We start from the raw sequence: 14395 nt of genomic DNA, 5'->3' as shown, positions 1-14395 counted from the left end.
TTTTTTTTTTTTTGCTTATGTGGTGCTGAGGAATCGAACCCAGGGCCTCATGCATGCAAGGCAAGTGCTCTACCACTGAGCCACCTTCCCAGCCCGATGGCACTAATTTTTATCTTTAGTTTAGACTATTCCTTTTAGTTTCAGCCATGAGGATTTGGACCTTTTGATGTTAGCTGTTCCAAGGCCCTCTGCCTCGCGCGCGCGTGCGCTTGTGTGTGTGTGTCTGTGTGTGTGTGTGTGTGTGTGTGTTATATTGACCATATAACTAACTTAAAAAAATACATGTGATTAGCAAAAGATGTCTGTAGGCTTCTAATCAGTACCTTCTTGTGAGAGAAGTAAACCTATCAACTCCTTTTAATAGTAGTCAGGATAGAAGAGTAAATACATGTTTCTTCATAAGTCACATGATGATGAACATGAACATTCTTTTTTAAAGAAGATATGTTTTGGAGAGATGAAAGAAGCAGTATAGTTTATTCTATAATGAACCTCTCAGAGTAGTAGAATCATTTAATGAATTTGCAGATTTTTTCCTATGAAAGGGGTTTGCTAATTTAGAATTATAAAAGCCATTTAGGTAGTGGTAGGAAAATGAATTTAGATCTGCTTAGGTATTTTCAAACATTAATTCCCCAGTTTTTAAAGCTTTTATTCTCATTCCTTCCTTTCCTCTTTAGTTTCTTGTATGTCCATTAATACATACACAATTTAAAAAATACCCCCTTAAAGGAGTTATTTTAAGCAGGGGCCAGAAAGTCTAAGGGTCCATAGTTTGATGTAATGAAAGTTAGAATTGAAACTAGTGAATTCTGGCTTTGCTAGAGACTTAACAGCATCCTCTCATGAGAAAAAAAGAACCAACTCTCTGGATCTACATTTTAAAAAAGATCTCCAGTTGTGTATATAGAGCCTCAACATTATGGCTCCAAGCATACTGCTGCTGTACATGCTCAGGAATCAATACCTTTTAACTGTTGGCCACACATTCATACTGGTTTTACCACACAGAGTTCCGTTTGGCCTTCTGAATCATCAGTTTGCAAATTCTGTTTTTGAAGTGTGCTCTAGTTGGAGGGCTAGATTTTTTTTCAGATGCTAATAAATTATGATAGGAAAATAGGTTTGTACTCCAGCTTGATTGTGTGGTACAGTCCTCACGAGAAGTCTGTTCTCAGTCTCTGCAAAGACTCAGGTTCTCAATTTGCATTATGTAACATTTTGCCTGTAAGAGTTACTCATTTGTCTTTCTAAAATAAGATAAAAAGCTGTAGTCATTTCAAGGTCAAAATGTCTCACTGTTGTTCTGTAGTCAGTGATAATTTGTGTGAAATACATGCCTCAACTTGTTAAAACTCTGCAAGTAAATTTATAAACTTTGGTGCTTTGGTGGTGAATTCATGGCTTTATTTATGAATGGCTCAGTCAGTTCAGTCATTCACGACATGAATTGGTAGGAATAGGAAGGGAAGGGAATTCTAAACCAAATGGAATGATATATTTTCTGTAGTATGCACATTTTAGTTTTTGTATTTTGGATGATTCCATTCCCCTTGTTCTTCCCAATTTACTGTTTTAAAAAGAAATTTTCTAGCTTGTGAACTACTTGAGAAAGATACCTGTAGTATAGAGCTTCACAACAAAAGCAACAAGGTTTACATATCCTCATAATAATAATAATAACTGGAGCTGTGATGCTGTGGAGGGAGAATCCACCTATGTTTTGAGAATTGTTAAACTCTTTACAGGAATGAAACTCATTGTGCATTTTGTAAAATGTATGCTTATCTGCAGGGTTTTAACAAGTGGAGTCCTTTATTTCAAACATTAGTGGTAAAATAATATAGTTGACTTTGTATCATTATTGCTTTTTTTCTCCTGCTGGTGGTATGTAAATCAATATCTCTTAGATTCAACAAGTATTATGTATTGTAAACTTAAAATCCAGTTATTTTAAGTTACTGTAGATACATTTAAAAAGTATATAATTATGTACAACTAAATTGTGCTTAATTAAGATTCATGTTAACCCAGATAAGAGTTAACATAGCTTTATGTTGATTGGTGTTATAATTTCTTACAGTTTCAGGTTTGCTATATAACAGTGAATTTAAAGGCATTAGTCCATTCTTTTTAATCAAATAGCTTTTGGCAACCTAAGTACTTTGTTCCCAGGGGTTCTTCATGGAGAACATAAGAACTGTTTTGGTTTGTAAACATGATCCTGGAAAAATAGATGGTTATGAAGATGGGAGAAGTCCCTAATTGTGAGTTCTAATTCATAAAGTAGACAAGGTGTCATCTAGTGTGTAGTTCATAGTTCCAGATGTGTTCTGTTACTCTGTTTGGAACACTTTCTTAGTTTTTGCTCTCAGTGGTTGCTGCCGGTTTTTTGTACTTAATTGTGTGCAGGTTTTTTTTTTTATGTCATTTGTGTTTCTGTCTAGAAATGGTGATCTTCCATGATTTAAAAAATCCTGTTTTCTGTCTAAATGCACTTTCACTTTGTTTTTTTTCAAAGATAATTTATTCCATACTGAAATAGATGGAATGTAAAGAGATATAAGAGAGTATCATATACATAAGCTTTAAAGCTGTTGAACCCTAGTGATTCATCTAATAATGGCAGTAGGAAAATTGTAACTATGGATTTGGGGCAAAAAAATCAATTTCACATGTCGGTTTCAGGATTTATAGACTCAGTATACTTTGACATAATCTCTAACTTCATATCCTCTGTTTGTGATTCTCCTTTAAACACACTTTTGGTTGCTTCTAGTTTCAGTCTTCCCCTTATTCTCAGACGCAGCTTGATGCTGTTTTGAAGTTATTTCTCTCACCAATTCCTGTTATCTTGATCCCATAACTGAATCTTCCTTTTTTTTTTTTTTTTTGTGCCAGGCCTGGGGCTTGAACTTAGTTGTGAGTTCCTGTTCCTGAGCTTTTTTGCTCAAGGCTGCCACTTGAGTCCCAGTTCCACTTCAGCTTTTTTTTAGTAGTTTATTGGAGATAACAAGTCTCACAGACTTGCCTGTTCTGGCTGACTTTGAACCACAGTCCTCAGATCTCAGCCTCCTGAGTATCTAAGATTACAGGTGTGAATCACCAGCACTCAGCAAGAGTAAGTTCTGACTTAGTATTTTTCTTTTTTTTTCGGTCTGTCGTGGGGCTTGAACTCCCTGCTTGGGCATTGTTCCTACACTCTTCAGCTCAAGGTGAGCGCTCTACCACTTGAGCCATAGGGCCACTTCTGGTTTTCTAGTGGTTTATTGGAGGTAAGAGTCTCACGGACTTTCCTGCCCCAGCTGGCTTTGAACCACGACCCTCAGATCTCAGCCTCCTGAGTAGCTAGGATTACAGGCGTGAGCCACAGGTGCCTGGCTTTACTGGTATTTCTGACCTACTAAGAGGAAAATTTTTATTAGCATTCTTAATGGCATTTACTAGATCTGAGAGTGAAAAATGCTGTGAGTCAGAATTTGTTCTTACTTTCCCTTAGTATTGAATGGTAAAAGAGTGATGCAGATTTTAGGATTTTACAAAAGGTTTATACATCTATTTGTGATTTCGCTTGACAGGCATATAAGTGCTTTGCAAGTGTAATGATGAACATAGTTAAAACTAGAATAGGCAACTCATAATGCACATGAAGCTTTATTTGAGTTTTATTCTTCTTTAATGGACTATAAATTGTGTTGGCAACACTATCAAATAGCTATTCTTGAAATAAAGTACTTGAAATATAAATGTATTTGCTAATCTGTGGAGAGGTGGTTAACTCTAACTCGCTTACAATGAACTGAATAAATTAATATATATAGAAGGCCTATATACAGCTGACATGGTAGTTTATGTTGGACACATGGTCTATTTTCTCTTTTGTGGAGTATCAAATATTGGGATTATAAACTGTTTATACCCATGAACTGAAATAAATTGAGGCTTGACCCTTGTAGTTTGCTGCTGGTGATATGTACTGCCATCTTGGCCAAGTTAAATTGGACCATTTACTGCATGGTGTTGGTCACATGTTACTGGTACTGAACATTTGAGGGCACAGTGTGATTTAGATGAGCTGGTTGCATCATATTAAATGTGAAAAGCAGTACAGGCAATTCAGAATTCTCCAGCTCTTTAACTGACAGTATCATGTGTTGGCAATGGTGTGGAACAGCTGGAATTCTCATGCAGTTATGCTAGTTGAAATGACAAGTGGCAAAATCATTCTGGAACAAAGTTTGGCACTTTGTTAGAAAGTAAAGTCAGTAAGCTGGGCGCTAATGGTTCATGCCTATAATCCTAGGTACTCAGAGGCTGAGATCTGAGGATCACAGTTTAAGCCAGCCCATACAGGAAACTGAGACTCTAATCTCCAGTTAAGTACCAAAAAAAAGCTGGATGTGGAGCTATGGCTTAAATGATAAAAGACTAGTCTTGAGCAAAAAAGCTCAGGGAAAGCATCCTGAGCTTTGTTGAACCTTTGTTCAGGCCCTAGGACCAGCTCCAGAAACAACAACACACCAACACACAGTCACTTGTGATTAATGGAATCTGATCCCACTTTTAGGTATTATCCAAGAGAAATGAAAACATGTCTTTCCAAAGACTAATATTTGCATATTAATCATAGGATAGATAAATAAATGAATTGTCTAACGCAATGAATAATACTAGTCAATAAAAGGAGGGAATTTTACTGGTAGATGCAGCATACATGAAAAACTCAGTCATATTCAGTTAAAATATTCTTGTTCATAGTTGAATCTGTAGATTCAGCACTGAAAGATACAGAGAGCCAACTATAGTAATAGTAGGAATGTGTCACAAACGGAGGTATGTGTATGGAGTTGAGATAGGGTGGAATTAACTGCTGAGTAGCATGGGGGAGACTTTGGAGTAACAAAAGTTATATTTCCAAGACTGTACATATGCATTCACTTGTCTGAACTCTATTATATTTTCGAATTCTTTTGTTAGTATTGTCTAAGTATTAGATAGTATAGAGTTTTACAAAGGTAAATTTTAAAAAGTGTTAACTGTCTTAATCATAGGTTTTTTACAAGCTTGCTATTTTAATTGTGCTTCCATTGATTTTGGTGAGGCAGGAAGCAAAAAATCTGAACAAGAAGTTAAATATTTTAGGTCAGCAAAAGGCAGATGTCAAGTTACTCTGAGCTAGTATATCCTAGTCTGGTTGTGAATAAGTTTTACTGTGATTGAGTGGCATTTTAAAGTAAGGATTTTGGTAGTTTTAAATAGCAAATTGGTGAATGAACCTTGCTGTAGAAAATAACATAAACTTAGCTGGGGGCTCGCGGCTCACACCTGTAATCGTAGCTACTCAGGAAGCTGAGATCTGAGGATCACGGTTCAAAGCTAGCCGGGGCAGGAAACTCCATGAGGCTCTTACCTCCAATAAAACACCAGAAAACTGGAAGTGGTGCTGTAGCTCAAGTGGTAGAGTGCTTGCCTTGAGTTGAAGAGCTGGAGGATAGTGTCCAGGCTCAGAGTTCAAGCCCCACAACCGAAGAAAAAAGAAAATAACAAACTTTAAAATCTTGTGGGATGGGATACTGTTACAGATTTTAAAATGAATTTGCTCTTGTACTGATTGATACAAGATTTGTTGCAAGTTTTATTTCACACCTGTAAATATTAAATCCATTTATATCAAGATAAATTACTGCCAAAACAGTACTTTTATTTCACAATGGTAAGTTTGTTTTAAAATAATGAACTAAAAAGTAAAGAATTATACATAAACGGAAAATAACTATAACCCATATTAAGCTATTAAGGTTCTAAAAAATATTAAATGTAGCTAAAGCTGACATAGTCCTCCTGAAGTTAATCATTGCAAAACAATTCTTTTTGGGGGGGGCGGGGAAGGGGGGTCTGGTCGTGGGGCCTGAACTCTGGGCCTGGGTGCTGTCCCTCAGCTCTTCAGATCAAGGCTAGCGCTCCACCACTTGAGCCACAGCGCCACTTCCAGCTTTTTCTGTTTATGTGGTGCTGAGGAATTGAACCCAGGGCCTCATGCATGCAAAGCAAGCACTCTATCACTGAGCCACCTCCCAGCCCCATAATTCTTATATTTTACCCACATTCATACACACACACACACACACACACACACACACACACACACGTTTTGTTAACATAACAAAATTAAAATAGATATTTTTACCTTTTTTTTTTTTTTGGTACTGGGACTTAAATTGAGGACTTTATTCTCTTGCTTAGTTTTTTACCCAAGACTTGTGATGCTCTGCCACTTACTTGAGCCACACATCCATTTCCTGCTTTTTTTTATTGTTAACTAGAAATTGTCTACCCAGAGGGCTCCAAACTAAGATCCTAACATCTCAGCTACCCAGCAGCTAACCACTGAAGCCCAGCTCTTGACCATATTGATCTGTTGGAACTTACTCCTGTTACAGTAATGAAACTGGCAGCACTTACAATGTTGGCAATATTTAAAATATTTCAAGGAAGGAGTTAAGTCCTTTGAGAATTCTAAAATTCCCCCAAGGAAATTAAAATAAGAAAAGACGCAAGTGAAGGTTTAGATATGCAAAACCTACCAGTGTTTTTAAAAGGCTTATTACCATATATATACTTTTTTTGCTTCAACTTTTTAGTTCTTAAAGCATCATTACTCACTATACTAAATTTGTAAATTGCTTTTTATTACCTATTGCTGCTTTTTTGTTTTTGTTTGGTTTTGCTTTAGATTAGGCTCGGGATCTACTTTTACAATTTGAGAGCATGGGACTGGTAGTCAGAAAGCCTAAAAGGAGAGTGGACACCTCCAACAGGCCTTCTCTAGAGAGAGTAAATGGTAGCTGTTCTGACTTAGAAATCTTTTCAAAGTGAATCATAGTGGCTTAAAGGATATGGTGTTTTAGTGGTTGTGGTTAAAGATAATTGCTGCGGTCTAGTTGTTCTGTCTTATTGAGAGGACCTGTTATGTACTAATTAACTTCCTGTGAATTTCTCCCTCAAGATTCAGAATGCTTTTCTGTTAATCCTGGATTATTATTTAGTCATGGCCATTAGTATTAAACTCTAGAGCCTTACTTAATACTTTGTCATTCGGTGGACCTATAGTCACTTCTTACTGGTATCCTTTTTTTCTAAGTATTTATGGACTTTGAAATACCTGTTTGGTAGATTTGTATGTGATGAATATATATTGTAACTAAGAATCTGAGTAAAATTTATGTTTTGGTTCAGACTCCCTGGCCTTTGAGTAAAAGGCTTAAATTTTTGCTAATCTCTGCTCAACACTAGTCATTGTTGGGTAATTGAATCCCAGATGATTGAGTTGCCCTCATTTGTGCTGAAAAGAATTCCTTATAAACTGTCAGTTTTAGTATGTTATTTGAAGGAATGATTTTGGATATATTGGTTCTTCTAAATAACTGGTGATGTGAAAGTTTTTACTTTGCTAAATTTTAAACTTCTTTTTCTTTTAGAACAAATTCTGTACAACATAAAACAAGAGTATAAACGTATGCAGAAGAGAAGACATTTAGAAACTAGTTTCCAGCAGACAGATCCAGGTTGTAGTTCTGATGCACAGCCAAATGTATTTCTCCTCAATGGACCAGCTTCACCAGGTAATAAAGTAATGAGAACAGTATGGGACAAGTGTAATTCAAATACCTTCACTCACTTAAACTCCTATTATTAAAAATTAAAAACAAAACAAAGCCCCTATATATATGTATATATGTATGATACCTTAAAAATAGGACAAAATAGTCATTAATTGGATTCCCACTAACCAAAGACAATCAGTAGACACTGTGTAAAGACTATAATTTGTAGCCTCCATTCAATATGAGATTTTGCTTCTTTCATTGGGAATAGTTATACCTTGTTTACTGATGCCATTTTATTTCCTGTAATTACTCATAATCAGAAATTCTGGTATTACAGAATTTATAGAATTATCTGTATACATACTTAACACCTACTACCTGCCTTATTGGGCTAGATTTCTAAAAGTGAATCTTTAGATTTTGTATCCAATCTTACCTACCTTTTCAAAAAAGCTATTTAAGGCAGGAAATACCGTTTGAATAAGAAAGCTGAAACATTAACTAAAAATGAGCCATCAAGAGTGTCTCCTTTAGACATGTCCATAACAAATATGGTTTGTCTTGTGGTAGTATTTCTTTCCCTTTAGCAAGGATAGGAAAACTTGGCAGAATGAAAACAAAAAAATTCAAAAGCCATTAATTAGATCAGGGAATATGAACTTGTTCGAAACTACTGTACTATTCCTATCAGTTTGGGGAATGAGAGTAGGTAAAACATGCCAAAGGGAGGTTGACTATATTTGTAGGAAATTAAAGTCATCGTCTTTTTACCTTTTTTTTGGGGGGGGGGTCCGGTTGTGGGGCCTGAACTCTGGGCCTGGGTGCTGTCCCTCAGCTCTTCAGCTCAAGGCTAACGCTCTACCACTTGAGCCATAGCACCACTTCCGGCTTTTTTCTTTTTGCTTATGTGGTGCTGAGGAATCAAACCCAGGGCCTCATACATGCAAGGCAAGTGCTCTACCACTGAGCCACCTTCCCAGCCCAGTCATCATCTTTTTAATGTAAGTTTATTTCTTTGAAGATCAGTTAACTGGCAAACTTAACAAAGCTGCTACACTTTATTCTTTTAACAGACGCAGTTCTAATGAGTAGTTAACTGTGCCCAGCTATGTAGATTATAAAGGAGCTAGTACAGAGAAGAGTAAGAGGTAGTAACTGCAGCATATATATATAGCCCAAAACACCAAAAAGAAGTTAATAGCAAATGAGTGTATGCTTCTGTGTATAAGGTCCTTACAGCAATATTGTAAGGATGGCCATCATAATCCTAAGTGCTCAAAAAGATTAGTGGCAGATGTTCTCAAGAAGCTGGGAATTGTGTTTTTGGAAGTTGATGGGACTGTCTGAAATATCTTACTATCTGATAAATACTAGGTTGCTATTAACACTAGCAGTCTTTAAGGATTTTGAATTAAAATTTTAAGTGTTGAATATTAGGTCTTTATTGTCAAAATGTATTTTTACAAAATACAGAATTCAAATAAGCAAAAAATAAACAATGATCAGTTGTTTCCCTCCATTGAGATCAAAGAAATAAACTTTTCTCTGAATTGTTGCTCATGAAGTAGCTTTTAAATATACTTAGCATTCTGTTCTCCATAAAGCTTTTAATAGACTTGTATTTAATATCTTAAAAATTGTTGCTACAAAATAAATATCTTTAAAAATATCTAGCAGTATACATGAAAATAATTTTAATAGTAATATTAGTAATATTGCTAAATTTCAAGTAGATACATACTCAGGTCACATTGCTAATTGGTACAGATTTGCTCTTGGATATTTAGTGTGCTGACATTATAATTCTGCTATAGTTTGGAGTATATCATTTTGAGTAAGTGCTTAGTACTTAGCACTTACTTTCTAGGTGAGTTTACATTACCTTAGTGGAAATTGTGTTCACTGTTTAAAACTCAGAATTAATTATGCTTCTTTATGGGCTGGGAAGGTGGCTCAGTGGTAGAGCGCTTGTCTTGCATGCATGAGGCCCTGGGTTTGATTCCTCAGCACCACATAAGCAAAAAGAAAAAAGCCAGAAGTGGCGCTGTGGCTCAAATGGTACAGCGCTAGCCTTGAGCTGAAGAGCTGAGGGACAGTGCCCAGGCCCAGAGTTCAGGCCCCACGACTGGACCCAAAAAAAAAAAAATTAATTAATTATGCTTCTTTAGCAAAGAGTAGGTATCTAGATTCCAGAGTATTCTTTTGAGTGTCTTTTTCAAAGGGTGTGCCCATTCCTCCTCCCCAAAAACTGAGGTGGTCTCAGACTTTACACTGACTTAAGACTTTATTGGCTTGCTCATGGCTGGCACTCTATCACTTGACTCCTTGCTTTTTTTTTGCCAGTTAATTGCAGAGTCTTGCATTTTTCTGCTCCTGCTGGATTTGAACTGCATTTTTCTGATTTTATGTCCCTGAGTAGGTAGGATTATGGGCATGAGCTACCAGTGCTTGGCTTCTTTTTAATCTAACAGTGAGAAATAACTTTTTCTGAAAAGAAACCCTTTAAAATTAAGAGGTTGGAGAAATGAGGGAGGTATTATAGTGAAATAATTACTAGTTTTTTGGGAAGTAAGACATTTTCTGTATGGCTTTTAGGTAACAGTGTATTTTTATAGCCTAATCATTTGTTATTCTGGTTCTAAATAAAATGTTTATACCAAAAAAGTTCCTTTTCTTTTTTTTTCTAGAAAAGCTTGCAAACTAGTCACTAAAACTTTATAGTAAGAGTATGCTAGAATAGACACAACTGTTTTGTAATGGGACTCCTCTTCAGATTTTCCCCCTATAAACTTAAGTACTTCTTACTATGTTCCAGAGCCATAGGCTGATAGAATTTTTACTATACTTGTTTTAGGACTCCTGGTTAATCTTGTGACTAAAAATTGAAATGTTGAAAATGATTTTATATTAACATTGAAAAGATCCAAATGAACCTCTTTTATTTAGACAATGATTTATAGCATGGTTCTAAATGAGGTGTTGTTTTTGTTCATGTTATACACAGGGACTTCATCTGCAGCATCTTCACCATTAAAAAAAGAACAGCCCTTATTTACTCTACGGCAGGTTGGTATGATCTGTGAACGTTTGTTGAAAGAACGTGAAGAGAAAGTTCGAGAAGAGTATGAAGAAATACTGAACACAAAACTTGCAGGTAAGAGATTTTAGTGTCCCAAACACCCAGTTTAAGAAATACATTATTTATTAAAGCATTATTCCCACGTTTCTTATTGGAGGAGGAGTTCAGCTTAATAAAATCAATTTTTTTTGCCAGTCATGGGACTTGAACTCTTGTGCCTGGGCCTTGTCCCTGAGCTCCTTTTTTTTGCTCAGGCAGTTACTCTACCACTTGAGACACAGTGCCACTTCCAGCCTTTTCTGTGATTAATTGGAGGTAAGAGTCTCACAGACTTTCCTGTTCAGGCTAGCTTAGAACTGTGGTCCTTAGATCTCAACCTCCTGAGTAGCCAGGATGATAGGCATGATTCACAGGTGCCCAGCTTCAACTTTCTTTAACCTCAGACCTCATCTCAGTAACATTAGGAAAAAAGTAACATTAGGAATAGAGTTATTCATGTAAGATCATAGCAGTATTATGAAATTTGACTTTTCATGTAAATAATCCTTAGCTAAAAATTAACTTCAGCTGTTTATTTCAGCTGAGTTGTAGGTTTTTAGGCTTTCATGATAACCTTGCCATCACTGAAGACATCTGAAATACCTTTGTTGTCACTGTGTATGTCATTTTAGAGTATTAAGCTGTGGAATTTATTAAAAATTACAATTTAAGTATAGTAAGTAAAATTATGTATGCTATTTGGATCAGGATGCCCCCTCCTTTAATAAGACATTGTATAAAACTATTGTAAGCTTTTAAAAAACAACACTTTTTTCTTTTCTTTTTTTGGTCCGGTAGTAGGGCCTGAACTCTGGGCCTGGGCACTGTCCCTCAGCTCTTCAGCCCAAGGCTAGCACTCTACCACTTGAGCCACAACAGCGCCACTTCTGGCTTTTTTCTTTTTGCTTATATGGTGCTGAGGAATTGAACCCAGGTTCTCATGCATGCAAGGCAAGCGCTCGACCACTGAGCCACGTTCCCAGTCCCAACACTTTTTTCTTATAATGTACAGAGGGGTGACAGAAGTCAGGTAAAGAGTACTTTTTTGTTTTTGGTTGGTCAAGGGGCTTGAATTCTTGGCCTGGGTGCTGACCCTAAGTGCAGCTCAAGGTGAGTGCTCTACCACTTGAGCCACAGCACTGCTTATGGTTTTCTGGTGGTTAATTGGGGATAAAGAGTCTCATGGACTTTGCTTCCCCTGGCTGGCTTTGAACTGTGATCTATAGATCTCAGCCTCCTGAGTAGCTAGGATTACAGGCATGAGCTACTGTGTCTAGCTAGTACATTTCTTTTTGGACAGTATCACCCCTTTTCCTCAGTTATTCCCTCCCCTCCCCACCTATAAGTTGTAGAATTCATTTTTTAACAGTGTTTAATGAGTACCACTGCTGTATTTGTTTACCCTTTTGGCTTTCCATTTCTATACCCCACTTTTGCCCTCCAAAAGACAGATTAAAAAACAAAAACTGCAAAAAGGAACGTTTTGTTCCCATTTCCTGGAGTTCATTTCAATAGATATTATTTTATATGGTCATTTTATAAGCTTTTTAATTCTTGTTTGTTCACTTTAGGTGGCACTAGGGCTTGAACTTTTCCAGGCAGGTGTTCTTTTACTGACTCATGTCTCTAGCCCTTCTTTTGCACCGATTGAGTCTTCCTTTTTGCCCAGCCCCATGCCCTAATCCCTGAGTTTCCTCCTATATGCTTTTCACCTAAGCTGGGATGACAGGTGCACCGTGCCCTGCCCAACTAGTTTGGTTGAGGAGGACTTTCACAGGCTTTATTCTTGGGTTGGCAACGAACTGTAGTCTTCTAGGTCTCAGCCTCTTAGTAGCTGGGATTACAGCTATGAAAGACTGTGCCTAGCGGTTTTTGATTCTTAACAATTTAAAACAAGGTGTTAATGTAGGTAAGAGAATTTGCTTCCTTACATGTTTTTTTGTAACATCTGCTAAGATTATAGGTATTTAGTTTCTGACTGTTGCACTTGAATAAGTTGGCATTCCTAGATTACTTATAATAAACTTTCAGAGTACATAGATACTTTTTTCCCCCCAGTCTATTTATTGCTAACACTACCACCTGAACCACAGATCCACTTCCAGCTTTTTGGTGGTTAATTGGAGATGAGTTTTATAAACGTTCCTTCACAGGCTGGCTTTGAACCTGGATCCTCAGATCTGAGTCACTTGTGTAACTAGGATTACAGGTGCCTTGCCACTGGTGCCTTGCTAAAGATTAACCTTTGTATTGCAAGCCTTGTGTTTTTCATCCTTAGTAAATAAATGCCACCCAGCATGTATACAAATTATGTGATTTGGACTGAAACTTAGATGAAGATCAATACTGAGCTCTGCAGATAGCTCAGGATATAGACATTTCTTTGGGATTTTAAGGCAAAGTATTTTTCCATTAAAAACCACTTAGATCTCTAGATCATAAGTCCATTCTGTTGATTGACTGTCTCTGATCCTGACTAAAAACTCATTTTGCATATTACCAGGGTTACTGGAATGGTTAAGGTACCTGCTTAGAATTATTTCATTATATACCTTACATTTTTAGTGTATCTGGCTCAACTCTATTAGAGAAGGTATTTTGCAAGTGATGTGGCTGACATGTACTTTTATTTGTAGAACAATATGATGCATTTGTGAAGTTTACGCACGATCAGATAATGCGACGATACGGGGAACAGCCTGCTAGTTGTAAGTATTTGGCTTTTGAATTAATTGTACTCTGCAAATCAGGGTAGCTTTAAGGAGAAATATTTTCAAATACAAGAAGAGAATTTAACAGTCATGGAAGAAAAAGCCTGGAGGAAGTAAGCAGCATAAGCAAGGCATCTTTGTAGTTAAGTAGCTAGGGACAGTACTGCAAAACCTGGTGGGTTTTGAGTTTTGCTGTAGAGAAGTTTGGATTTTGACCTGTTCTTTGCACTGATTTCCTTTTCTCCTCTAGATGTGTCATGAATCACGCCACTGCAATTGTGGGCTGCCTTGTTCCTTGTTGGTTGTTGCAGGAGGTCCTGATTATGACATGCAGCAATGGCAATATACCCCTGTGAATACAGGTTTCTTCAAGCTTTCGTCAGTGGCAACCACTCTTAGGCAGCAGCAACTGGTTTTGGAAATTTCCCTGATGTCAGTACCACCTGGATGTGGACCTTTGCTACCTGTATTAATACCAGTGGCCTCATTTTGCTGTATCATTACAATTGGCTTCTTATAGTAATGTGTTTGAAAAGGATTAAAGCTGGTATTCTAGAACATGCCCTTCACTGGTTGTGTAAATAAAACTGTAGAATGGCACTTGAGATGAAGTTAGTGTGATTTTAATTGTGCACTACAACCAAGCTGTAACCAGTTATTAATAATTTAGAATGTAATCTGAAGACAATATATTAAGCAAATAGCCTACAGTGCTTCCTATGAAATTGTGAAGGAGGGCATTTCTGTATTCCAGGACTTTCTGGGGTTTCAAAATGGGTTTATATGATTTTTTTTGGTAGTTTTATTTATTCTATCAGTCTTTTAAACAAATGTTTATTGCTGCATCTCCTCCCCTTACCCCCAAGTGTATCATTGTTTTACTGCCCTTGTAGTACTGGAATTTAGTTGGAAGAATAAAACATTTACTTCTGTTCTGAGTCTTTTTTAAATGTACAGAG

The 14395-nt window shown here is 36.8% G+C and overlaps 1 protein-coding gene across 2 annotated transcripts in view; it reads left to right on the top strand.

Annotated features, from left to right (window-relative positions):
• Akirin2 (akirin 2) overlaps positions 1-14369 on the top strand; it is a 21278-nt gene extending 6909 nt beyond the window's left edge. Inside the window, exons 2-5 of one of the 2 annotated variants that reach the window (XM_013032880.1) lie at positions 7479-7622; positions 10612-10761; positions 13362-13433; positions 13687-14369. In XM_013032880.1, coding sequence (XP_012888334.1) covers positions 7517-7622; positions 10612-10761; positions 13362-13433; positions 13687-13697 — 339 coding nt within the window. In that variant the 5' untranslated portion in view covers positions 7479-7516 and the 3' untranslated portion in view covers positions 13698-14369. Of the gene's footprint in view, positions 1-7163; positions 7623-10611; positions 10762-13361; positions 13434-13686 lie in introns of those variants that run through there. The other variant, XM_013032879.1, reaches the window with a different exon arrangement.
• The last annotated feature ends 26 nt before the right edge of the window (positions 14370-14395 follow it).

Source organism: Dipodomys ordii, unplaced genomic scaffold (genome assembly GCF_000151885.1).
Source record: "Dipodomys ordii isolate 6190 unplaced genomic scaffold, Dord_2.0 Scaffold158, whole genome shotgun sequence".
Taxonomy (NCBI): domain Eukaryota; kingdom Metazoa; phylum Chordata; class Mammalia; order Rodentia; family Heteromyidae; genus Dipodomys; species Dipodomys ordii.
The sequence above is the reverse complement of the archived record's forward strand: the minus strand, read 5'-3'. Positions and strand labels throughout refer to the sequence as shown.